Source organism: Triticum urartu, chromosome 7 (genome assembly GCF_003073215.2).
Source record: "Triticum urartu cultivar G1812 chromosome 7, Tu2.1, whole genome shotgun sequence".
Lineage (NCBI taxonomy): Eukaryota > Viridiplantae > Streptophyta > Magnoliopsida > Poales > Poaceae > Triticum > Triticum urartu.
Window position 1 is genome coordinate 452,568,574 of NC_053028.1, and position 25,524 is coordinate 452,594,097.

The following is a 25,524-nucleotide window of genomic DNA, read 5'->3' on the forward strand; positions in this document are numbered from 1 at the left end:
GGACGCTTAGTTTCATCCGCCCATATAAAGGGATAAGGATTCACCTTTTCATCCACGCCTTCTTCCTCCTTTGCTCATCCGTTTTCGCACACTCGAGCTCTAGCGCCCAAGTCCGCACTTCCCACCTCAACCTTCCCCAACCATGTCCGGAGCGGGAGGCAGGTGGATGGTCTCCTCTGTCACGGAGGGAGACATCAAGAAGCCGAGGAGAGCCGGATACCTGCTCGATGACATCGCGCACCGGCTCCCAGATGAGGGGCAGCTCATCCCCACCCCCGGGCCCCATGAGAGGGTAGTGTTCCTTACCCATTTCCTCCGCGGACTGGGATTCCCTCTCCACCCATTCGTCCGGGGGCTCATGTTCTACTACGGCCTGGATTTCCACGATCTGGCCCTGAACTTCATCCTCAACATCTCGGAGTTTATCGTCGTGTGCGAGGCCTTCCTCCGCATCAAGCCCCACCTCGGCTTATGGCTGAAGACCTTCAATGTCAAGCCGAAGGTTGTGGGCGGCCGCCAGGCGGAGTGCGGAGGCGCCATGGTGGGCAAGATGCCCAACGTTACATGGCTCGAGGGCTCCTTTGTGGAAACCATAAGGGGGTGGCAATCGGGGTGGTTCTACATCACCGAGCCACGTGACCCTGCATGGGCAGCGGCCCCCGAGTTCCGATCTGGCATCCCCACGCGGCTCACCTCCTGGAAAGAGAAGGGCCTATCCTGGGGTAGTTCGGGAGAGCTGATCGGACTCCAAACATGTATTCAGAACATGGTGAACAAGAAGCTCAAACTCGTCAACGTAGTCCAGGTCATGCTCCACCGCCGGATCCTCCCGTGCCAACAACGGGACTTCAACTTGTGGGAGTTCGACCCGGCGCAGCACCGAACTCTGAACAGGCTCTTCGACACAACTCACGAAGATGCCTGGAGGGTGCTGTTCAAAAGCGCCGAGGTCCCCCCTCCCATTACTGAGGATCGCGGATTCAGCGCGAAGCGCCAAGCCAGTGCGGTAAGCTGCTTTACCTTTCACAGGATACTTATTTTTTATAGATTGACTCCATGCGGGACCTAAACTCCCGTACCTTTGACAGGACTAGCAGGAGACGACCAGACAGATCGATTGTCCGGCTCCTTTGCCCGAAGGCCCAGCAGACGCTCTGCTGGCGAAGATGCTGACTCCGGCTCCTTATACGGTGCCGGAGAAGACCAAGAAGGCCAAGGGAACCCGAAAGAGTTCCCGACGCCAGGCGTCGTCAGACTCACCGTCCGAGGATTCTACGGTGCAATCCTTCCCTGAAGAAGAGGAGGCAGAAGAAGATGCTCCCCCTCCAGACGGGGGAGACAAGAAAAGGAAGGCCGCCCCAACTGGGGAGGCCGAAGGGTCCAAGAAGGGGAGAACTCTCCTTCCGGACTACTCTACCACCGCCGCCGATGCCGAAGACGAGTGGCTGCCCAGGGCCAAGCCCCTGGGGAAGTCGTAAGTATTCGGATACCAGAGTAAGTCATAGTATTCCTTTGCCGCACTACTTCACCTAATGCCGAAATATGATTATGCAGGCCGCCCCGAGCCCGCATCGATGTATCATCGGACGGCTCCCTGGGCTCGTCGGACATGGATAGCGATCCAGTCCCGACCGCCACCTCCCCCTATCATGCGGACGACGCTGAGGTGCTGTCTCACGAGGCACCGGGTCGAGGGGAGACAGTCCCGGAGGCGCCTCAAGGCAGCCTCCCGGACTCCGGGAGCCGAGGGGACAAGGCCCCTGAGAGCTCCGAGTTCGGCCCTCGGCTGAACACCGCGCCGGAACCTCCAGTGGTTCCGGGCTCGGGCAGGCGGCCTCCTTCTAAGAGGGGCAAGACGCCTGTGCCAGTGACCTCTGTCCATCCAGAGGCGCTGGACAATCTGCTGGAAGCGCTTCGCAGCGCTTCCATCGACGAGGAGTATCGTACTATTATGAGTGCGGTGGTCCAGAAGGTTCAGTCCGTGAAGAGCGGATTGACTGAAGCCTGTGCCAGCCTTCTAACAGGCTTTGAGGTAAGTGTTTTAAAATATAGGAAAAATATTACTGCATAGACAGTAGCCGCTGATGCTTTGTTCGGTGTTCACAAAGAAAAGCCGAACAGAGGATCAAATAATATCGCAGGAGTCTAATATAAGTATGTCAATATGCATATGCAGGCCTCGCTACTGGCGTCCGCCGCACTGACTGCGGAGGTCACCGTACTGAAGCAGGACCTCGAGGGGTCCAAGAAAGAGCTCAGCCTTGCCAAGAGGCAGCTCGAGGAGAACAAGGGTAAGTAATACCCTGTCTATAGATATGTATATATATAAAAGAAGACGTGATTGCAAAATGACAGGATCATCGTATATTTGCCAGGGGCCACGACCGAGGTGGCAACCCTGAAGCAAGCGCTAACCAAGGCCGAAGATAAAGCGGCCAAGGAGCGCACCGAGCGGGAAGAACAAGAGGCTTGTGTGGGCGAGGTGCAGCAAGAGCTCCAGGCTCTCGTGACGAAGCACGAGGCGTTGGAGCTTGACTCGAAGATACGAGAGTCTGAGCTTGCCGCGGCCCTCGAGAGCGCAAAAAGTGCCAAGGCCGAAGCCCAAAAGGCCCTCCAGGAGATTGATGCGATGAAGAAAATAGCGGCGGGTAAGGCATTCCATATGCAAAGCAAGCATGTAAAAGTAAATTACCGATTACTTACCCGAATTCGGAGCTCTCCAGGAGCATTCGCAGATTTGCCCCACAGCGTGTCGGATGCTGCACAGTTTTACCAGGCCGAGGAGGGAAGCTCAGCTGTTCTGGTCTCAGTATACTGAGACCGAACACCCGATGCCTCTGAGCGACCAGCTAAAGCAGCTGGTCGAGCTACACAAGGCGGCCGAACAGGCCATGAAGGGCCTTATAGTCCGGCTGTGGCCTGGCGACGCCCTTCCGAACAGCTACTTCGGCCTGGTGAGGCGGCTTGTGGATGCCTGTCCACGCTGGAGGTCGTCAAGCGGTTTGTCTGCATCGAAGGTGCACGCCGGGCTTTCGCCCGTGTGAAGGTGCAGTGGGCCAAGCTAGACGCTGTGAAGCTGATCAAGGAAGGGCCACCGCAGGGCAAGGAGCATCGCACCCCCGAAATTTATTATGAGGGTGTCCTGAAGGGTGCCCGTCTTGTAGAGGACGAATGTTCCAAGGATGTAATAATTGAGTAAACTTGCTCGTGTGATCCTGTATGATGAAAACTTGTTTCATATGCGCTATGCAACGCTTGTGTGAATTTAAAATATTACCTTCTGTTTGGCTGTTTATCCAATCTCAGAGATGGCTAGTCCTCGACTTCTGCCCCCATGCCACGAGTGCTGGGGTGTTCGGGATAAACCTGAGCACTCTTGTTCCCATGTTTGGGTCCTTCGAGGGAGGTGCTCAGCACAACGAACAAGGCAACCATACTAATAATGCTTTATCACTCTCACTTAGCCATAGAATTCTATAATTTTAAATTTCGGCGAAGCCCCTGGTATTCGGAAGGCCGAATTCGGGGCGCGATCCACGCCTTTAAGCCGGACAGGGCCGACCCCTCGCTCTAAGCGGCATAAGTCTTTAGGGACTCGAAAACCTCGCCGAACAGCGACCAGTCTCTCGCCTTATCATGACAGTCAGTTTTAGCTTTCTCTACTGAGGTGCTAAGCCCAGCAGAACCGGGGCACAATCGCAGTAGTTATCCTAGCGCTACCTTAGCCGATAGAGCGGAACGTAAGGTACCAAAACATAGGAGCCGGGCAAACCCAACATTTGACCAAAGACATGATTCAGAGCTGATGCATATAATGCTATAAGTTCGGGGTGCCGCACTTGTGAAAGTGTTTGGACTTTTCACACCATATTGTGGGGTACGCAAGCCCCTGGTGTATTGGTCGTACGAAAGTGTACGGTTGCAAGGCGTCATTATTGAACACACACACACACACACACACACACACATATATATATATATATATAAATAACAAGAATGCAATAATAGTCGTAATGTCATGCATTGTTTATTCAAAAAAGTGCGTTAAAGCAGAATGATACAGATGGTGCGATAAGCAAAGAGTAGGACTATGTCTCTTCCAAGGGCAAGCTAAGGAACAGTATTAAATCAAATATTTTGCTCGTTATTGTAATCCACTTGGGAATTCCGTGGTGTGACGTAGCTTTCTGCCTCCTTGGTTGCTGCATCATGTGTTCGGCGATAGTGCTGCCGGACAGGGTTTCCAGAGATTAAGGTCCTGAAAAAGAGAAAAATAACCAAACAAGAAGCCCCTAGTGTGGTTTAAGCCGCGTCTTGGGGCGTGCGCAGTGTGTCCCCCCTCCCCACCTATGCCCATGGTATTTTTAATGCGTAATTATGTACACGTGGCATGAATTTCGCTGTTTGGCTGGCACTGGGGTGGGGGCCGCATTGCTACACGAGCTCAGATCGTGCCAGGCGGTCTAGTTGCTGATTGCTCCGAGCGCGCTTGAAGGTGTCTGGGTCTTGAAACGCCGAACTGGTGGATTGCCTTGAGAGGTTGCTTTGCGCTTCTACTACGAGGGTCGCGGTGTGCTCCTCCGTTCGGAGAGAGCGCTCTGTGTTTCCATTGACTGTAATAACCCCGCGAGGTCCTGGCATCTTGAGCTTGAGGTATGCATAATGCGGTACCGCATTAAATCTCGCAAATGCGGTTCGCCCGAGCAGTGCATGATAACCACCGCGGAACGGGACTATATCGAAGATTAACTCTTCGCTTTGGAAGTTGTCCGGGGATCTGAAGACCACTTCCAGTGTAATTGAGCCTGTGCAATGGGCTTCTACACCTGGAATGACGCCCTTAAAGGTCGTTTTTGTGGGTTTGATCCTTGAGGGGTCTATACCCATTTTGCGCACTGTGTCCTGATAAAACAGGTTCAGGCTGCTGCCGCCATCCATAAGGACTCGAGTGAGGTGAAATCCGTCAATGATTGGGTCCAGAACCAGTGCGGCGAATCCGCCATGACGGATACTAGTGGGATGGTCTCTGCGATCGAAAGTGATCGGATAGGAGGCCCATGGGTTGAACTTTGGGGCGACTGGCTCCAACGCATATACGTCTCTGAGCGCACGCTTCCGCTCCCTCTTGGGGATGTGGGTTGCGTATATCATGTTCACTGTCCGCACTTGTGGGGGAAACCTCTTCTGTCCTCCGGTGTGTGGCTGCCGGGGCTCCTCCTCGTCATCGCTATGTGGCCCCTTGTCCTTGTTTTCGGCAATTAACTTGCCGGCCTGCTTGAACACCCAACAATCCCTGTTGGTGTGATTGGCTGGCTTTTCTGGGGTGCCGTGTATTTGACACGAGCGATCGAGTATACGGTCCAAGATGGACGGACCCGGCGCACTTTGTTTGAATGGCTTTTTCCGCTGACCGGGTTTAGAGCCTTTGAATCCGGCATTGACTGTCGTATCCTCGTTATTATCACTGTTAATGCGGCGCTTATGTTTATTGCGGCGTGACCTGCTATTGCCGTCCTTGGTATCTAAAGTACCATGGTTCTTTGATATGTTATTACTGCGAGCCAGCCAGCTGTCTTCTCCCGCACAAAAGCGGGTCATGAGTGTCGTCAGGGCTGCCATAGATTTCGGCTTTTCCTGAACAAGGTGCCGGGCTAGCCATTCGTCGCGGATGTTGTGTTTGAAAGCCGCTAGGGCCTCTGCATCCGGACAGTCGACGATTTGATTTTTCTTTGTTAGGAACCGAGTCCAGAATTGCGTGGCCGATTCTTCTGGCTGCTGAATTATGTGGCTCAAGTCATCGGCATCTGGTGGCCGCACATAAGTGCCCTGAAAGTTGTCGAGGAATGTGGCTTTCAGATCTTCCCAACAGCTGATGGACTCTGCTAGCAAGCTGTTAAGCCAATGCCGCGCTGGTCCCTTGAGCTTTAGTGGGAGGTATTTGATGGCGTGTAAGTCATCACCGCGGGCCATGTGGATGTGGAGGAGGAAATCCTCGATCCATACTGCGGGATCTGTTGTGCCGTCGTATGATTCAATATTTACAGGTTTGAAACCTTCTAGGATTTGATGATCCATTACTTTGTCTATGAAGCATAAGGGGTGTGCGGCGCCTCTGTATTGGGCTATATCGCGACGCAGCTCGAATGGGTCTTGCCCGCTGTGTTCGGCCCGGCCGGATTTACTTTTACTGTATCCGGCGTGACGTTTATCGTCTAGCATAGTGGCGCGCCCTCATGATCCGTAGATCGATCTTGCATGCTTTGCTTTGTCCTCCAATATGTCTCGCAGGTCTGGCATATCTCCCCATGCCTTTTTATTTGAATGGCGTCGGAGTGCGGGCTGAGTTTTTGGCTGGAATGCCTCTCTATTGCGGCCACGAGGTGGCCGATCAGCCGCGTCATACGCTTGTTCCTCTAGTTGGGGTAGCAACTTGCATTTTGGGTAACTCTTGGAGGGGTGCTCGAGTTTATATTCCTCGGCCACGAGGACTTCAGTCCATCTGTCGGCTAGCAGATCTTGATCAGCTTGAAGCTGCTGCTGCTTTTTCTTAAGCCTATTTGCCGTGGCTATAAACCGGCGTTTGAAGCGCTCTTGTTCGACGGGATCCTCTAGCACGGCGAATTCGTCGTCGCCGAGGCTTGCCTCGTCTTCGGAGGGGGGCATGTAATTATCATCCTCCATCTCTCCATCTGCCGCTCTCTCAGAAGGGTTGGCTCCTCCATCCTCCTGCTCTAAATCTTGCTGGAGGGGATTGTTGTTATCTTCGGCACTATCCGGAGTGTTATTATCTCCTGTGCCGGTATCACCACTTTTGCTTTGGCGGGACTTAGAGCGGCGCCGCTGACGTCGGCGCTTGGGTTGCTTCTTGGAGGGGTCATTCTCCACTATCTCGTCGCCATTGCCTTCTTTGAGTGTATCCACCATGTATATATATATCGTATGATGAGGTGGCTGTCCAGTGCCCTGTGGGCAGTTGTTCCTCTTCGTCTCCCGCTTCGTCGTCCATACCGTCGATGTCTTCGGAGTCGAAGTCGAGCATGTCGGTTAAGTCATCGACAATGGCTACCAAGTGGGTGGTGGGTGGGCCGCGAATTTCATCGTCGTCCGCATCCCAGTCCTGCCGGACATAGTTCGGCCAGGATCCTCCTGACAAGGAGAGAGATCTTAATGAGTTCAGTATGTCGCCAAAGGGCGAGTGCTGAAAAATATCCGCGGAGTTAAACTCCATGATCGGTGCCCAATCGGATTCGATAGGAACGGGCGCAGGCGGCTTGGAGTCCGTGGCCGGAGAAGGATCCGGCAGTTTAACAACACGGCTCTCGTGCAAGGTAAGGTCGATGTTTGGCTCGATCGCCGCTGAGGGTAAGGCCTCCGTGGCGGGGTCCATCCACCCGTCCATGGACGGCGCAACTGGCTCTGAATTGAGGGTCGGAGCGGCTGCCTGTGCGATCTCCTGAACACTGTCCGATGGTAGAGCTAAATCGTACTCATCATGACCGCGTGATGCACAAGGTAGAGGCTCGAATCCGTCGAAGATCAAGTCTCCGCGGATATCGGCCGTGTAGTTTAAGCTTCCAAACCTGACCTGGTGGCCAGGGGCGTAACTTTCGATCTGCTCCAGATGGCCAAGCGAATTGGCCCGCAGTGCAAAGCCGCCGAACATGAAGATCTGTCCGGGGAGAAAAGTCTCACCCTGGACTGCATCGCTATCGATGATAGTAGGAGCCATCAAGCCTAACGGCGACGACACAGAGGAACTCTCAATGAAAGCACCAATGTCGGTGTCAAAACCGGTGGATCTCGGGTAGGGGATCCCGAACTGTGCGTCTAAGGCGGATGGTAACAGGAGGCAGGGGACACAATGTTTTACCCAGGTTCGGGCCCTCTTGATGGAGGTAAAACCCTACGTCCTGTTTGATTAATATTGATGATATGTGTAGTACAAGAGTAGATCTACCACGAGATCGGAGAGGCTAAACCCTAGAAGCTAGCCTATGGTATGATTGTATGTTGTAGTTGTTGTGTCCTACGGACTAAAACCCTCCGGTTTATATAGACACCAGAGAGGGTTAGGGTTACACAAGGTCGGTTACAAAGAAGGAGATATCCATATCCGTATTGCCTAGCTTGCCTTCCACGTCAAGTAGAGTCCCATCCGAACACGAGACGAAGTCTTCAATCTTGTATCTTCATAGTCCAACAGTCCGGTCAAAGGATATAATCCGGCTGTCCAGGACTCCCTCAGCTACCTTGTTCGGCGCCTTCCTCACCGCACGAGCCTCCACTTTCCGGTGCCTCCGCACACGGTTGATCTCCATCTCCACCTCCGCTTTCGTCAACGGCCGCCATAGATCTAGATCCATGGCATTTGCTCCCCACTCTCCCCTCACTTGCTGCCGCACCCCGCCCCCGAGCAGGGGAAGGGGAACACAGCAGCGGGGTAGTTGAAGCGCGCGTCGGTAGCGACAGTCGATGTCGTCTGACGGGAGGGTTGCAGTGGTGGTGGTGGTTGAGCACGGCAGCGGAGGATGGTTGAGCTCGAGTGAAATATTCAATGATGTTTGTAGAAAAGATCATAATTTATAAAATTATTTTATTATTTTTCACGTTTAACTGTTATTTCCGAGTGCATATGCACCGTGGAAGGAGAAGACACTTTCCCACCGACGAGACAAATCTCTGAGTCTCCGCTTGCCTCCCCGCGGCCGTCAATGATTACATTTTTGCCGGACTGGCACGCGCACCCTTGTCAAGCTACTCACCGCCGGACTGGTACTACTGTTCTGTAAATTCAAAGAGGCAGAGTAGTAGTATAATAACTACACCGACAGTGAAGAAATCTCTCTGTCTCCAATTGCCTTCCAGCAGAATAAAGGAAAATTACCTTCCCACCGCCGCCAAGGAAGGACGCTTTGCCTCAGTGGCTCATTGCTCAGTTCCCTATGACCAACACGCCCACCGTTACCAAATCGCCGCCGGCGCTCATCCCGCCGGCGGGGCCTACCCCCTGCGGCACCCTCCCGCTCTCCTCCATTGACAAGACCGTCGCCGGCTCCGGCTTTGTGAACCTTATGCAGGTCTTTCCCCTGCCCTCGATCTCCGCCGCCCGCAAGGACCAGGGCGCCGTCGCGGCCGTGGCCGCAATGCGCGACGGGTTCGCGAGGGCGCTTGTGCCGTACTATCCGGTTGCCGGCCGCATCGTCTCGAGCGGCCTCGCGGTGGACTGCACCGGGGAGGGCATCTGGTTTGTGGAAGCAGCCGCGAGCTGCACGCTCGCCGACGTGGACGGCCTCGACTGCTGCCCGCTGCTCATCCCAGGAGAGCTCCTCCTCCCTTGCCCTCCCCCCGGCGAGAAGCTCAACGACCTCATCCTCATGGCCCAGGCCACGAGGTTCACCTGCGGCGGGTTCGCCGTCGGGATCCGCTTCAGCCACGCGGTGTTCGACGGGCATGGGGCTGCGCAGTTCCTTACGGCGGTGGGGGAGCTAGCGCGGGGGCTCAAGGTGCCGTCAGTGGCTCCGGTGTGGGACCGCGACGCGATCCCAGACCCTCCAAGCCCGCTGCCGGGGCAGCTCACGGAGTTCAGGCTCGTGACCCAGGTGGCCGACATCTCGGCGGAGAGCATCGCGCGCGTGAAGGACGAGTTCAAGCAGGCTGCCGCGACATCGATGGGGGAGGTGTGCTCCACCTTTGACGCGGTGACGGCCGTGGTGTTCAAGTGCCGCGCGCTGGCGCTGGCGTCGGCGCTCCCCGACGACGCCGAGGTCCGGATGGCCTTTGCCGCCAGCACGCGGCACCTTCTCCGCGGCGTGCTGCCGACGGTGGAGGGCTACTACGGCAACTGCGTATTCCTGGCGTGCGCCACGAGGACCGGCAGGGCCGTCCGGGAGGCCACGCTGGCGGAGGTGGTCGGCGCGGTACGGGAGGCGAAGGAGGCGGTTCCCGCTCGGTTCGCGGGCTGGATGCGCGGCGTCGAGCAGTACGACGTGCCGCCGCTGGACTACAGCACAGTGACGTTGTCGGACTGGAGTCGTCTCGGCTTCGACGAGGTGGACTACGGCTTCGGTGCGCCCGGGTACGTGTTCCCGCTCAACGACCACGTCAATTTCGTCGCGGCGCTCAACTACGTCAGGCCGCCGGCGCCCAGGCGTGGGGGCATCCGGGTGGTGCTCCGCTGCGTCGAGGAGCCTCATGCCGCCGCGTTCGCCGTCGAGCTCGCCAAGTTCGCCTAGATGCAACGCATTGATGGTTCCCATTTCCTGGACATGTCCGTCCACTAATGTGAGACTACGCAGTTTAGGGAACACATTTTCACATTTTTTCTCTCGGGAGCCAACACGTTGTATCTCCATTGTATGGTCGTATAATAAGAGTAATACTTTATCTTTTTTCCTCTCGGGATAAGAATAATACTCCATAAAAATTGAACATGTGTTCAGGCAATCTAACCCCAACCCACAAACCTCCCGCATGCGTCCGAACCATGTTGTCTAAACAGCGGAAGCCAGCCATTCAACACCGATCTGTATTAGTCCGTACAGCGATCTGGACGTGATTTCTTCCGCAAACTAGAGACAAACTATGTGTTTTCGGTCCAGATCGCTCCACAGACTAATACATATCTGTTTTGTGGGAGTTCGGACCGATCACACGCCCGTTTTTGACCGCCCTGGCCCACTAACCCTCCCCTCCCGTGTGTTTTCAGTCAGTACCGCTACAGAGCGTCGGCGCTCACATTTATGCCCGGCCAGAGCGGACGCGGCCGCTCACTGGCGTCGGCATTCAAGCGGCGCGTCGGCCGAGAGAGCGCCACCCGCGCTGCTTCCCGGTGTAGGCGAATGCCGCACGTTCAAACGACACGACGCCCGCCTGTTCACCCATTTCCCGCTCACATTGATGGCACGTGGTTGCCGAGGCGTCTCCTCCGGCGCCACCCATCCGTCCCTCTGCCACCCACCATCCCTATAAAAATCGGTGCCCCGACCATAGCCACAGTCATCCACCTCCACCCCCTCTCTGCACCACTCTCACCATGGGTCCCACCCCCGACAAAACTCTCGGGAACGACATCGAACCAGAAGGAGATGGCTGCCATTGCTGCTGTAGGATCGAAAGTAGGTCTAGGGGGGAGGGGGGTGATTAGACTACTTGACCAAAAAACAAACTTTTTCCCAACTTTAGTTGTGGGAGGATTTTAGCAATTAGCACAAGTCAAGCAATCAACATACACATGCAATTCTAAGAGTGTAGGAGCGGAAAGTAAAACATTGCATGTGAAGGTAAAAGGGAAGGGTTTGGAGAGTGCAAACGCAATGATGACATGGAGATTTTTGGCGTGGTTCCGATATGTGGTGCTCGTACGTCCACGTTGATGGAGACTTCAACCCACGAAGGGTAACGGTTGCGCGAGTCCACGGTGGGCTCCACCCACGAAGGATTCACGAAGAAACAACCTTGTCTATCCCACCATGACCATCGCCCATGATGGGCTTGCCTCACTCGAGTAGATCTTTATGAAGTAGGCGATCTCCTTGTCCTTACAAACTTCTTGGTTTAACTCCATAATCTTGACAGAGGCTCCCAAGCGACACCTAACCAATCTAGGAGACACCACTCTCCAAAAGGTAATAAATGTTGTGTTGATTATGAACTCCTTGCTCTTGTGCTTCAAATGATAGTCTCCCCAACACTCAACTCTCTCACACAGATTTGGATATGATGGAAAGATGATTTGAGTGGAAAGCAACTTGGGGAAGGCTGAAATCAAGATTCGTGTGGTTGGATTGGAATTTCTTGATCTCAACACATGAGTATGTGGTTCTCTTTGAGAAAATGTAGGATGGAAGTGTAGGCACGTTCTGATGGCTCTCACTCATATGGAGAAGGGGGTGGAGGGATATATATATATATATATATAGCCTCCACATAAAGTCCCAACCGTTACACACATTTGACCCAACTCGGTCAGACCGAATAGAAGAACTCGGTGAGATCGATTTAGTTTAAAATGTGAACGTTAGGAATCTCGGTGGGACCGACAAGAACAACTCGGTGGGACCAATGTGCTAGGGCTAGGGAAAAACCTCATCTCGGTGAAGCCGATTGCTTGAACTCGGTGAGACCGATTTCAGCAAAGAGCAAACGGAGAGTTGGTCAAGCAAACTCGGTGGGACTGGTTGCACATTTCGGTGAGACCGGAATAATTACAACAGGCAACAGAGAGTTTGCAAGTCCATCTCAGTGAGACAGAGATCTGTATCGGTGTGACCGAGGTGTTAGGGTTTCTGGCAGTGGATAGGTTAAGTGAACTCGGTGGCATCGGATAGATCATTTCGGTGGGGTCGAGTTTGACTTTGAGTTTTGGACAGATTTGGAAATGAGAAAGTGGTTGAGGGTCTTGGAGCAATATCACTAAGCACTTTGAGAAAGTAGACCATTAAGCAATACCTCATCCCCTTTTAATAGTATTGGCTTTCATATGGACTCAATGTGATCTTGGCTCACTAAGATAGAAATGAAGAGTCTTGAGCTTTTGTCAATATGTGTCCTTAGCATTTTGAGGGGTCCACATCTCTAGTCCATGCCATGCCATTCATTGAACTTTCTAAAATATTAAACTTGAATGGATATTAGTTCAATTTGCTATATGTTGTTATGAATTACCAAAATCACCCGGGGATTAGTTGCACTTTCAATCTCCCCTGTTTTGGTAATTGACGATAATATATAGATCAAAGCTTCGACAAATGATAATGTGAATGAAATACATCATTGCTTTGAGAAGTATGTGATAAGTAAGAGCTCCCCTTAAATTTGTGCATTATTTGAAAATTTGCTTTTGAATGGAAACGCACAATCGATTAGGATCATGGGTCACTCTTCCATGTCACATACATCTTGGTGGAGCGCTCAAAATGTTAAGAGTTAAATAACATGCACTCATCACCAAAGATACAAGTGATTGATCATACACAAACATTCATGGATATAATCAAGCAAGCACACATTAAGCATAATATGATCAAACACATGATCACATCACAAGCACAACACAAGTTCTAGCAAAGGAATCAAACAGCCAAACGACCAAGGTAGCAAGAGTAGCAAATGAAACCAACAAAAGCAAGAAGCATTCTCTCTCTCTCTCTTAGCCTATGATCTATACACTTTCTCCCCCTTTGGCAACAAGTTACCAAAAAGTTTGAAAACATATAGTCTTATATGGCACTCTAGGCACGATCTCCGGGAGCTCCTGAAGGGGTCTTCTGGTTTTTTTGCTCCGGTGTATGGTGTGGAGAGGAGGGCATCTACAAATGAAGGAAATAAGCCCTAGAGGCAATAATAAATTTGTTATTTTATATTTCCTTATATCATGATAAATGTTTATTATTCATGCTAGAATTGTATTAACCGGAAACTTGATACATGTGTGGATACATAGACAAAACATCATGTCCCTAGTAAGCCTCTACTAGACTAGCACGTTAATCAAAGATGGTTAAGTTTCCTAACCATAGACATGTGTTGTCATTTGATGAAAGGGATCACATCATTAGGAGAATGATGTGATGGACAAGACCCATCCGTTAGCTTAGCATTATGATCGTTCAGTTTTATTGCTATTGCTTTCTTCATGTCATATACATATTCCTTTGACTATGAGATTATGCAACTCCTGAATACCTTGTGTGCTATCAAACGTCACAACGTAACTGGGTGATTATAAAGATGCTCTACAGGTATCTCCGAAGGTGTTTGTTGGGTTGGCATATATCGAGATTAGGATTTGTCACTCCGAGTATTGGAGAGGTATCTCTAGGCCCTCTTGGTAATACACATCATAAGAAGCCTTGCAAGCAAAGTGACTAATTTGTTAGTTGCAGGATGATGTATTACGGAACGAGCAAAGAGACTTGCCGGTAACGAGATTGAACTAGGTATGAAGATACCGACGATCGAATCTCGGGCAAGTAACATACCGATGACAAAGGGAATAACGTATGTTGTTATTACGGTTCGAACGATAAAGATCTTCGTAGAATATGTAGGAACCAATATGAGCATCCAGGTTCCGCTGTTGGTTATTGACCGGAGAGGTGTCTCGATCATGTCTACATAGTTCTCGAACCCATAGGGTCCGCACGCTTGACGTTCGATAACGATTTAGTATTATATGAGTTATGTGATTTGGTGACCGAATGTTTTTCGGTGTCCCGGATGAGATCACGGACATGATGAGGAGTCTCGAAATGGTCGAGAGGTAAATATTGATATATAGGACAATAGTATTCGGACACCGGAAGTGTTCCGGAGTGTATCAGATATTTATCGGAGCACCGGAGGGTTACCGGACACCCCGGGAGGTTAATGGGCCACATGGGACAAAGGGGAAGGGGCGCACCAGCCCACAAGGGGCTGGCGCACCCCTCCTAGGCCGTCGGCCAAGTGGGAGAAGGAAAGGGGGAGTCGGCCTCCCCCTTCCTTTCCTCTCCCCTCTCTTCCTTTTCCCTTCCGGCAAATATGGTAGGGGGCGAATTGGAATAGGCCCCAAGTAGAATTCCTCCTACTTGGGGCACCCCAAGGCTGTTCCGCTCCCCCTCCCACCTATATATGCGTGGGGAGGGGCACCTAGAACACACACCAACAATTGTTAGCCGTGTGCAGCGCCCCCCTCCATAGTTTACGCCTCCGGTCATATCTTCGTAGTGCTTAGGCGAAGCCCTGCACGGATCACTACACCGTCACCGTCACCACGCCGTCGTGCTGACGGAACTCATCTTCTTCCTCGAAACCTTTGCTGGATCAAGAGGACGAGGGACGTCATCGAGCTAAACGTGTGCAGAACTCGGAGGTGCCGTACATTCGGTGCTTGATCGGTCGGATCTAGAAGAAGTTCGACTACATCAACCGCGTTGTCAAACGCTTCCGCTTTCGGTCTACGAGGGTACGTGGACACACTCTCCCCATCTCGTTGCATTGCATCTCCTAGATAGATCTTGTGTGAGCGTAGGAATTTTTTTGAAATTGCATACTACGTGTCCCAACAGGAAATGCCTCTGAAGAAGTCTGTGGAGCTGGAGGAGTTGACACTAGAGGAACAACTATGGCAGTGGCTGCAGGTGCTGAAGTTGTTGGGGATATTACTACTAGAGATAAACCGGCCTTATGTAGCCGGGTTGACTCCTTGAAGATTAGAAGCCCATGAAGACGTAAAGATGCTAGCGCTTTACGGAGGGCCCAAAGGCGAGTTATAGTATGTAAATTTAAATCGGCCTAGTCATGTAACTTGTATAGTAAGATAGAAAGAGAGAGGCCGAACCGGATACGTTTATAAATCGGCTTCGAGACTCTGTAGCCCGGCGGGCGTCAACCTATGTATATAAAGGGACGACCCGGTCGTGGTTTAGGGACAGACAACAACAACTCGAAAGCCAAACAAAGCGGATTCGCTCCCTAGCCTTCGAAACCCTAGCAATATCAATCACAACTAGACGTAGGCTTTTACCTTCATCGAAGGGGCCGAACTAGTATAAACTCCCGTGTCCCCTTGTCCGGTTTAACCCCTTTAAGCTAACCCGTTGCGATGGCTCCACAACTAAGTACTTTCACGAGGACATCTGCTGTGACAAACCCACGACGGTTGGCGCCCACCGTGGGGGTATCGCACGATGGTTTCGAGTTCTTGAAGGGCAGCTTCGATGGACTTAAGGGATACGCTTTGGGCCGGATGACGAAGAGTCGCCGCGGCAAGCTCTACATCGACAACGCAGGATGGGGTCCCAAGGCCGATTCAATCGAATACGAGTACCGAGTCCCCTTTGGTGGGATTCACGTCTTCATCGGCAAGATCGGCGAACCGGCCCCCGAGCCAGACATCCGCACCGACATCATCGAAACGGCTCGGCATGCAAGTCCTTCGCCGGTTCAGCCCGAGGCAAGGCATGTTTTCGTAGGTGTCGTCCATGGATCAGGGCACGAGGACGGACCGGTGTCCGAAGGAGAAACCGTAGTCTGCTCCGATGATGAGTCTTCTAGAGAAACCGAATCGCTTTACCAGTTGCAGGATGGCCGGATTGAGGGAGGATCCGAGGGCAACAGTATTCCGGATTCCCCGGGTCTGCCAAACCGGGCCGCCATCTTCATGGCCGGCACACAATCGACGCCTCATTCATCTACCGCCGCAGCAATGCTCTCCGGTTCAACAACGGCCACACCAGCAGGGGCAGGAAGCTCGGCGCCACCTTCGGCCCATGTCTTATCTGATTTGTTCGACGCTCTGGCAACATTGATGACCGTGGAGGTAGACGCAGCAGCCAGGGATCAGCACGATGCGGAGATCGCAAAGGTGAAGGATCAGATAGCCCAGGCCAAGGCGGACCTGGCAGCAGAGAACGCCAGGATGGCTACGGAGCGGGCCAAGTTGGAAGCACAGGCTTACCGGATTAGACTGGATCAGAATGCTTCAGAGGAAGTCATGAGAAGAAGGTACCGATCACGTCTCCCGTCGGTTTATGGGCCGCAGAATCTTTTCAACATGCCAGGCGCAGGAGCTGGTAACCAACCCACACTAAACTAGGCGGGGGCGCCGGGAGCAGGAGCGCCGGTTCAGCCGCGCACGATGGACCTGCCTCGCCGGAACAACATTGTACCATCAACGCCGCCCGGGTATTATTCCAACCCGTTGGACAACATTATGGCCGCTGCATCATGCCTGGCGGCCCTCCCAACCGACGGCGAGTCACTAGTGGCAGTGGAAGCACGTCGGGCCAGGGATCTCCTTCAGACAGCGCTAAACCAACAGCAAGCATATTCACACAGCCGTGAGAGGATTCACTCCACTCCCCGCCCAAGCCGGAGTTATAGCAGACACGTGGAAGACGAACCGGCCGTGTCTAGTAGTGCACGCCGCCGAAATTCGCCACGAGGGAACAACCCGGCTGGGGGAGGTGCTAATGCACAAGATGTTGTGGATCATGGCCGCGCACGTCGAGAGGCCGAGTTGACAGTTTGACACGAGGCACGACAGCATACTCCGGTTCACCCCACTGCCTCCGTGGAGCCAGGGGCGATGTTCAATTCCTTAGGGGTACCGTGTTTATCTCCTGCTTTGCGTAATGTGCGAATACCCAAGGATTTCAAGGGACCTCGTAAGGTACCGAATTATACCACCGATTTGCAGCCAGAGGCGTGGGTGGAGAGCTATGAGATGGCAATGAATATGTTAGATGTGGACGAGGCGGTGTGTGCTAAATATTTCACCATGATGTTGGAAGGAACCGCTCGCGCTTGGTTGAAGAGTTTGCCGACCAACTCTATTGGATCATGGGCTGAATTGAAGCACCGGTTTATCCAGAACTTCAAGGATACGTGTAAGCAGCCGATGTCAATTGTAGATCTGGCCGCTTGTGTCCAAGAGGAAGGGGCGTCCACGACCCATTGGGTCAAACGGGTCTCGGCAATTTTGCATTCGTCAGATCGTATCAACGCAGACACCGCAGTGTTAACGTTAGAGGGTAATTGCGGTTTCAAACCGTTGAAACAGAAGTTGGGAAGGCTCAAACGTCACTGCAACGACATGTCAACACTCATGGCTGCTTTGGTCAAATACGCCGATTCAGATAATACCAAGGATCCGGATTCAGAGGAGGACAAACCGGAGAAGGGTAAGAAGACCGGCAACACCAAAGGCCAACAACACAATCCGGCAGGCCATGGAAACACTGGTAAGCGCAAGGCCGATAGTGGTTTGGACTTTGTCGCAAATACCAACGCACAGGAGAATGGCCAGCGCCGTAAAGGCAAGCAGCCCCAGAGGGGTGGAGGTCCAGGCAACAATTTGGAGCGTTTGTTAAATCAGCCCTGTCCAAAGCATGGATCAAAGGAGAAACCGGCATCACATCTCTGGAAAGATTGTTATATCATGCGGGATTTCAAGAATTCCAATATGTTCCAATATGACAACGGCCCGCCCGGCGGTTCAGGAGGAGGTTTCCACGGGACGGGTTACGGAGGTGGTGGTTCCGGTTCAGGGTTTCCAGGCAACCAAACCGGACACGTCAATCAAGGACACCAAGGCAACCAGGGAGGTTACAACCATCAGGGGAATCAGCAGCAGCAGCAGTCGGGTTACCAGAGCAATCCCAAACAACTGAACAACGGGCAATATCATGTCTTCACTACTAGTTTGTGCAAACGTGATCAGAAGCTTCACAAAAGGGTAGTCATCTCTGTTGAGCCGGCAGTACCTTAGTATTTACGCTGGTCGGAGTAACCTATTTTGTGGAGCAGAGAGGATCACCCGCCCCGGGTTGATAACCCAGGTCATTTGGCCTTGGTGGTAGCCCCTCAAGTTGGGGGATACAAGTTCACTAAAGTGCTCATGGATGGGGGAAGTAGTATCAATATTTTGTATTATGATACATTCCGCCATATGGGGTTGACAGATAAGGATCTTAAACCGTCGAATACGGTATTTCATGGTGTGGTGCCTGGTAAGTCTGCATATCCTGTTGGTAAGATAACTTTGGAGGTAGCTTTTGGAGATGACTACGATTCAAGGTCAGAAACAGTGACATTTGAGGTGGTGAAGATCAAAGGTCCGTACCACGCTCTGTTTGGGCGACCGGTTTATGCTAAGTTTATGCCAAGGCCATGTTATGTTTACCTGTAGCTTAAAATGCCAGGTCATAAGGGGACTATCACAGTACATGGAAGTAGAAAGATTGTTTTGGAGTGTGAAGAAGGCGATGCGGCTTATGCTGAGTCGGTTTGTGCCACGGAGGAGTTAACATTCTATAAGGAGCAAGTTGATCCGGCAGACATGACCTCCTTAAAAAAGCCAACCACGGAACATGATCCAGCATTGAAGTTCAAATCAGCTACAGACACTAGGATGGTTGACTTTGTCCCTGGCGATTCATCCAAACAGTTCAGCATCAGCGCTAACCTGGATCCCAAATAGGAAAGCGCGCTCATCGAGTTCATCCATGAGAATCGGGACATCTTTGTATGGAAACCTTCTGACATGCCAGGTGTACCGAGAGAACTCGCTGAGCACACACTCAACATTGATCCGAAATTCAAACCGGTCCGACAGTTCCTCCGCCGCTTCAACGAGGAAAGGCGCAAGGCTATAGGTGAAGAGGTCGCTCGTTTGTTGGCTGCTGGGTTTATTGTTGAAGTTTTTCATCCAGAGTGGTTAGCCAATCCGGTGCTGGTTCTTAAGAAAAACGACACTTGGCGCATGTGTGTGGACTACACAGATTTAAACAAGGCTTGCCCTACAGACCCCTTTGCTCTCCCTCGCATTGATCAGATAATTGATGCTACGGCGGGTTGTGACCGTTTGTGTTTTTTGGATGCTTACTCTGGTTATCATCAGATCAAAATGGCAGTTAAGGACCAGGAGAAGACAGCCTTTATAACTCCCTTTGGAGCCTTCTGCTATGTTTCCATGCCCTTTGGACTCAAGAGTGCCCAGGCAACTTACCAACGTTGTGTTCAGAATTGCCTTCATAAGAAAATTGGGCGCAATGTCCATGCGTATGTAGATGATATTGTGGTCAAATCCAGAAAGGAGGAGACATTGATAAATGATCTATGGGAAACTTTTGACAATCTCTGGGTCTACAAGATGATGCTCAATCCGGAGAAGTGTGTTTTCGGTGTCCCGGCAGGCAAGCTCTTAGGCTTTCTGGTTTCAAACAGAGGCATTGAGGCTAATCCGGAAAAGATTGCAGCGATTACGCCCTTGGCTAAACCGGCATGTATTAACGATGTGCAACGTCTAGCCGGCCGGATTACAGCCTTGAGCCGGTTTATCAGCCGCCTTGGAGAGAAGGCCATTCCCTTATATCAGATGCTCAAGAAAACGGATAACTTTGTCTGGAGTGAAGCAGCTGATAAGGCTTTTGAAGATCTGAAGAAACAGCTCGTGGAACCGCCCGTACTGGTAGCACCGATCGATAAAGAGCCCTTATTATTATATGTGGCTGCTAATGCCCGGGCTGTCAGCGTAACCATTGTGGTAGAGCGCAAAGAGCCTGGCAAAGAGTATCCGGTTCAACGGCCGGTTTATTATATCAGTGAGGTGCTCATTGAGTCAAAGCAGAGGTATCCGCATTGGCAGAAACTGGTGTATGGGGTGTTTATGGCAAGCCGGAAGCTCAAACACTATTTTCAGGGCCATCCTATCACAGTAGTCAGTTCAGCTCCTCTGGGTGACATCATTCAAAACAGAGAGGCAACTGGCCGGATTGCCAAGTGGGCCATTGAGCTTGGACCCCACGGGCTCAGATATATACCCCGCACGGCGATCAAATCCCAGGCACTCGTAGATTTCATCAACGATTGGACAGAGTTACAGGCACCTGAGGAGAAACCAGATAATACATATTGGACTATTCATTTTGATGGGTCCAGACAGCTAGAGGGTTCGGGGGCTGGAGTCGTATTAACTTCCCCATGAGGTGATAAGTTTTGTTATGTCCTCTGTTTAATGTTCCCTTGTACTAACAATGCAGCTGAATATGAGGCTTTACTCCACGGTCTTCGGATGGCTAAAGAGATGAATTTGAGCCGGGTTAAGTGCTTCGGCGATTCAGATCTAGTGGCTCAGCAAGTTTCTGGCACTTGGGATTCTAAAGACCCACTCATGGCTGCATATTGGCGAGAGGTGGACACAGTGGCTGGTCACTTTAAAGGTTATCAGGTGGACCATATAGACCGGCGGAAGAATGAAGCGGCGGACGCTTTAAGTCGTCTTTGTTCCCAACGTAAACCGGTTCCGCCCAATGTCTTTCTTGATGTGTTGCACAATCCGTCAGTTAAAATACCAACCGAAGAAGATTTGGTTGTTCCTGATCCGGGGGCTCAATTGGTGGCAGCTTTGCATGCCATACCGGATTGGACGATCCCATATCTGGATTACATGAACGTTGGCTCGACAGATAATCCGACGTTCCAAGTCCATGACCATACTCAACGGGGAGTTACATCGATACAGTGTTTCAGGAGCGATTCAACGATGTGTTTCTCCTCAAGAAGGTTGTGAGATTTTGCGAGAAATTCATGAAGGGGATTGCGGTCATCACGCCGGTTCAAAGTCTTTGGTTGCTAAAGCTTTTCGCCACGGTTTTTACTGGTTGATGGCGCATGCTGATGCGGAGGATTTAGTCAAAAGATGTGATGGATGTCAAAAGTTTGCCCGCCGTACGCACGTTCCGGCTCAAGAGTTGCGGATGATTCCAATTACGTGGCCGTTTGCCACTTGGGGGCTGGATATGGTTGGACCCTTCAAGCGCTCCAAGGACAAGAAGACCCATCTGTTAGTAGCAGTTGATAAATTCACTAAATGGGTAGAGGCAGAGCCAGTCAGCAAGTGTGATGCAGCCACAACGGTTCAATTCATTAAAAAGGTGATATTCCGGTTTGGCTTTCCACATAGCATTATAACAGATAATGGCACTAACTTGTCAAAAGGAGAGATGGAAGAATTCTGTCAACGTGAGCATATCCGGCTTGATCTAGCATCAGTGGCTCACCCCCAATCTAATGGTCAAGCGGAAAGGGCAAATCAAGAAATTCTGCGGGGTATCAAACCAAGGCTTATGGTTCCCTTAAAGCGGACGCTGGGTTGTTGGGTCAAGGAGCTACCTTCTGTGTTATGGAGCATCAACACCACACCAAATAGGTCTACGGGTTACACGCCTTTTTTCATGGTTTATGGAGCAGAGGCGGTTCTTCCTAGTGACATCCGTCACGATTCACCCCGTGTGGCAGCTTATGTTGAAGCTGATAATGAGAAGGCACGTCAGGATTCTCTGGACCTGTTGGATGAAGAGCGGGATCTTGCAGCAGCGCGTTCGGCGATTTATCAACAAGATCTTCGACGTTATCACAGCCGCTGGGTTAAAACTAGAACCTTTCAAGAAGGTGATTTGGTGCTCCGGCTCATCCAGGATCAGACTGATATGCATAAGTTATCCCCCCTTGGGAAGGACCCTTTGTGGTTAGCAAAAATCTGCACAACGGATCCTACTACCTCATTGATGTTCGAGAGCATGAAGACTCACGTCAATCGGAGGAGGAGACAAAGCGGCCATGGAACATAGCTCTCCTTCGGCCTTACTATACTTAAAGCCATAGGATTTTTCACCTGTACATATTTATGACAGTGTATATACCATATAATAAACCGGAGCCTCCGTTATAAGCGGGGTATCTGTTCTTTCTTCTATCATATGTGTGCTTTTACAAGTTAACGGTCAAAGCGGAGTCTTTGTTAAACCGGATTTAGCAACTGCATAAAGATAAAGAAAATCACTAGGGGGCTTGGTCATGTTTGAACCACAGCTACACCTCTTGATAGGCTTTTCAGCCACACAAGGACAAATTTGTGGAGCCAAAGAGAGTATTGTGCACTGTACAAACTCAAACATAGGCACACGCTGAGCATCGCTCACAAAGTTACTTGTGTGCTCTTTTTTGCAAAGCAACAAAGAGTTTGAAAGGACCCTCGTAATTGGCTATCAAGCCATGGCTTGGAAGCCTGGTGTATTCACCTAAAACCCCGGGTTAACCTGCCTTCATCAAGTAAGCCACTCCTATCCAGGTAATCCTGGCATGACCCATCTAACGTTTGACAAGTCAATCTTTTACAGACCCTGAACTTGTCATAGTTAAAACGGTGATTGGTTAATTGGAGGCCCATCTTAAAAGGCTTTATTAAATGGTTTAACTCAGAGGCCTGGCAGCCCATGAAAAGCCTTGATTTGGAGCCTGGCAGCTCGTAAAAAGCCTCGCATATTTTCCTATTTGCATTTTGTTTGTTGACAATCATAAGTATTTTTTGATAAACCGGCATCCTTGATCCGGCTTGCTTTTCAACCACCAGCTGTTGGCTCATGATCAGTTATAAACCGGTGGTCACTGACCCGGTATGGTTTGACTAAATCACCAGTGTTATGAAGAAAATCCGGTAGGTATACCGGTCCGGTTTAATAGATAGACCAGCATTATGAAGATGAGATTATCAAAACGTATCGGGTTGGTGTTAAACACCTTTGCTGTATACACGTTTGCTCACTCAATGAGGTATGTTCTGTACATTATTTTTTGTACAAACAGTTGATTATTCAGCTCAAGTACTATATGCTTCTTGGATATTATGACATGTTTAGCGGTAAACCGCTAGACACTTTTAAGTTTTTTGTACCCAAGAAGGCAAGTCATCATAGACTATGCATAAAATATATCCTGAAGGGCGGCACAGATTGTCACAAAGGGATATGAAGCATGCTCGATGGCATGGCAGATAAACAAACTTTCAGCTATCCTATTACATGAAGCTTTAAAGCGGCTCAACAATGCCATTGTTTTTCATAGTAGCCATATAAACCGGCGACCGGATCAGGACTCTTCATCATGACGGTTTGACGGTTGTGGATCAGTTGGTGTACACACTTCTTCATCCCTCCCCAGCCGCTGGAAATCAGCCGTTGACCAATCGATTCCGGTTAAAGCTCGGAATACTGCTTCTTCATGGATTAGATCAGAAGGGTTAATATCAGGGCATAAGTGTGCTTACGAATCGGAGGCACAAGTTCTTCGACTTCATGGATCTCGGCCGGCTGTCTTTTCCCTTATGCATCATAAAACGGTTGAAAATGGGACAAATCGGTGTCTTCAGCTAATTTGCTGGCCGCTGGCCGCATCTGTTTGGTCAACTGCCGAAGATCATCATTGAGAAAGTTTGAACCGTCTTCTTTAACGCCTGGATACCCTTTAATGATATCATCCGCTTCAAGATTTGGAATCCAGGCCTTGGCTCGAATAAGGGCAGTTAATGCTCCGGCTCTTGCAGCGGCTCTTTTCAACTCGGCAATACGAGCCGGTAACATGCCCAGCTTCTCAAGGGTTTCCTTAATCAACGTTGGTGCCAGTTTGTTATAAGCTGTTGTACTAATGGCTCACTGAGATCCAGAGTATAGCTGCTCAACCAATGTGTATGCCGCTTTGAGCTTCATCCGCATATCTGCACCAAGATGAGTGATCCGAGTTCCTGCCAAAGATTTTTTCCACATCATGGTCAGTTTTAAGATTCATTGACTGATGCAACATACATAAGAAGATACTTACCAAAGATAGCAGAGGTCATAGCGTTGATTTGGCGCTTCAAACTGGCTAGTTCTTTAGCCACCGGTTTCAGGGCTTCCTCGGCATCTATGGCTCTTTTGGTCAAACCGGCTTTTCGGTCTCCCATGCAACACGATCTTGATTGAAGGATTCTTTCAATTTCTCCATTCCGGCCAGGGCCTGGGTCAGCTCCTCTTTGGCTTTTGCAGCTTCGGCTTGTTGCGACTTCACATTTTCTTGCAAGTCAGAGTTTTTGGCATCTTTGCTTCTCAGTTCAGCCTGCAACATTGAAGTCTCCAGAACAATGCAGGCATTATCCTTGACACTTGGGGGCTAATGTACGTTTGTTCTAAACTGGCGGTGTGGATTAAAAACCGGATCAACTTGCCAAGTTAAACCGGCCTTTGGGGGCTATGCTACAGAATGTTATCTCATTTTTCAAACATGAGTTTTATCTATGATTGAAGACACGCCTTGGCAAGGATTAATCATGGGATGCTTAAAGTGTTACAAAGACCCGGTTTATGATTGACAATCATAAAACGGCTCTTGGGGGCTACTTGGAATAGTATTTCAGCTATAAATCAATGTGCAAGGGAGAAGAATTTACCTCATATCGTTCTTTCATCAAATTCACCAAACCGACTTCATAATCCCGGTTTGAGTGCAGACGGTTCAAGAAGCCGGAATGAAGCTCATCAGCGTTAAGATGAGCATAGTTTGATAAGTCGCTGCTCCATTTACCTTTATCCCTGGCAATTTGCTCTTCTTTGGCACTATGCTGAGCCAAAATGACGGGATGACAAGGAGAACTGTGGCTTGCTCCAGTAATAATAACGTCATCGCCTTGACCTTCAGGATTTTGGGTGGATGATGATGGAATTTCAGTGTCTTTCATTGGATTAGCCCGGTTTAGTTCTGCCGGTTCAGCATCAGGGGCGGCAGGCTCAACATCTGTGGGTTCGTCAGTATGTTGGCCGTCAAGGGCCGGATCATCAAACGTTGTTTCTGGATGGAGGCCTTTCGGTTCACCTATTTGCTCCGGTTGAACTCTTGGTTCTTCTTCTTCAGCAACAGGGTCTTCTGGCGGATTGGTGACCCGAGCTTTCTTGCTGGGTCTGGCTTTGGCCCTGCAAACAAAATAAAAAGGGTTAACATCCTGTTCAAAAGATGTAGGGAGCGTTGAAAGGAAAGGTTTTTCGTAACTCACCCAGCCACAGTTTTCAAAGGGGGGAGTTGAGTTGCTGTCGATTCACCAGAAGAGGAAGGAGGTGTCACCTGATAATTTGAATCGGACGAATTAAGAGGCTGTCTGAAATAACCTGCCTTGGGGTAAGAATGGTCAGAAGTAGGAGAGACCTCAGACCGACGCTTCCGAACCGGAGTATC

The 25,524-nt window shown here is 50.7% G+C and overlaps 1 protein-coding gene across 1 annotated transcript; it reads left to right on the top strand.

Moving 5' to 3' along the window:
* The first annotated feature begins 8,752 nt into the window (after window positions 1–8,752).
* On the top strand, window positions 8,753–10,393 carry LOC125520858 (acyl transferase 5-like). Its single transcript, XM_048685893.1, has one exon. The coding sequence runs from the start codon at window positions 8,943–8,945 to the stop codon at window positions 10,230–10,232; it is 1,290 nt and encodes a 429-aa protein (XP_048541850.1). The 5' UTR covers window positions 8,753–8,942; the 3' UTR covers window positions 10,233–10,393.
* Window positions 10,394–25,524: the final 15,131 nt, after the last annotated feature.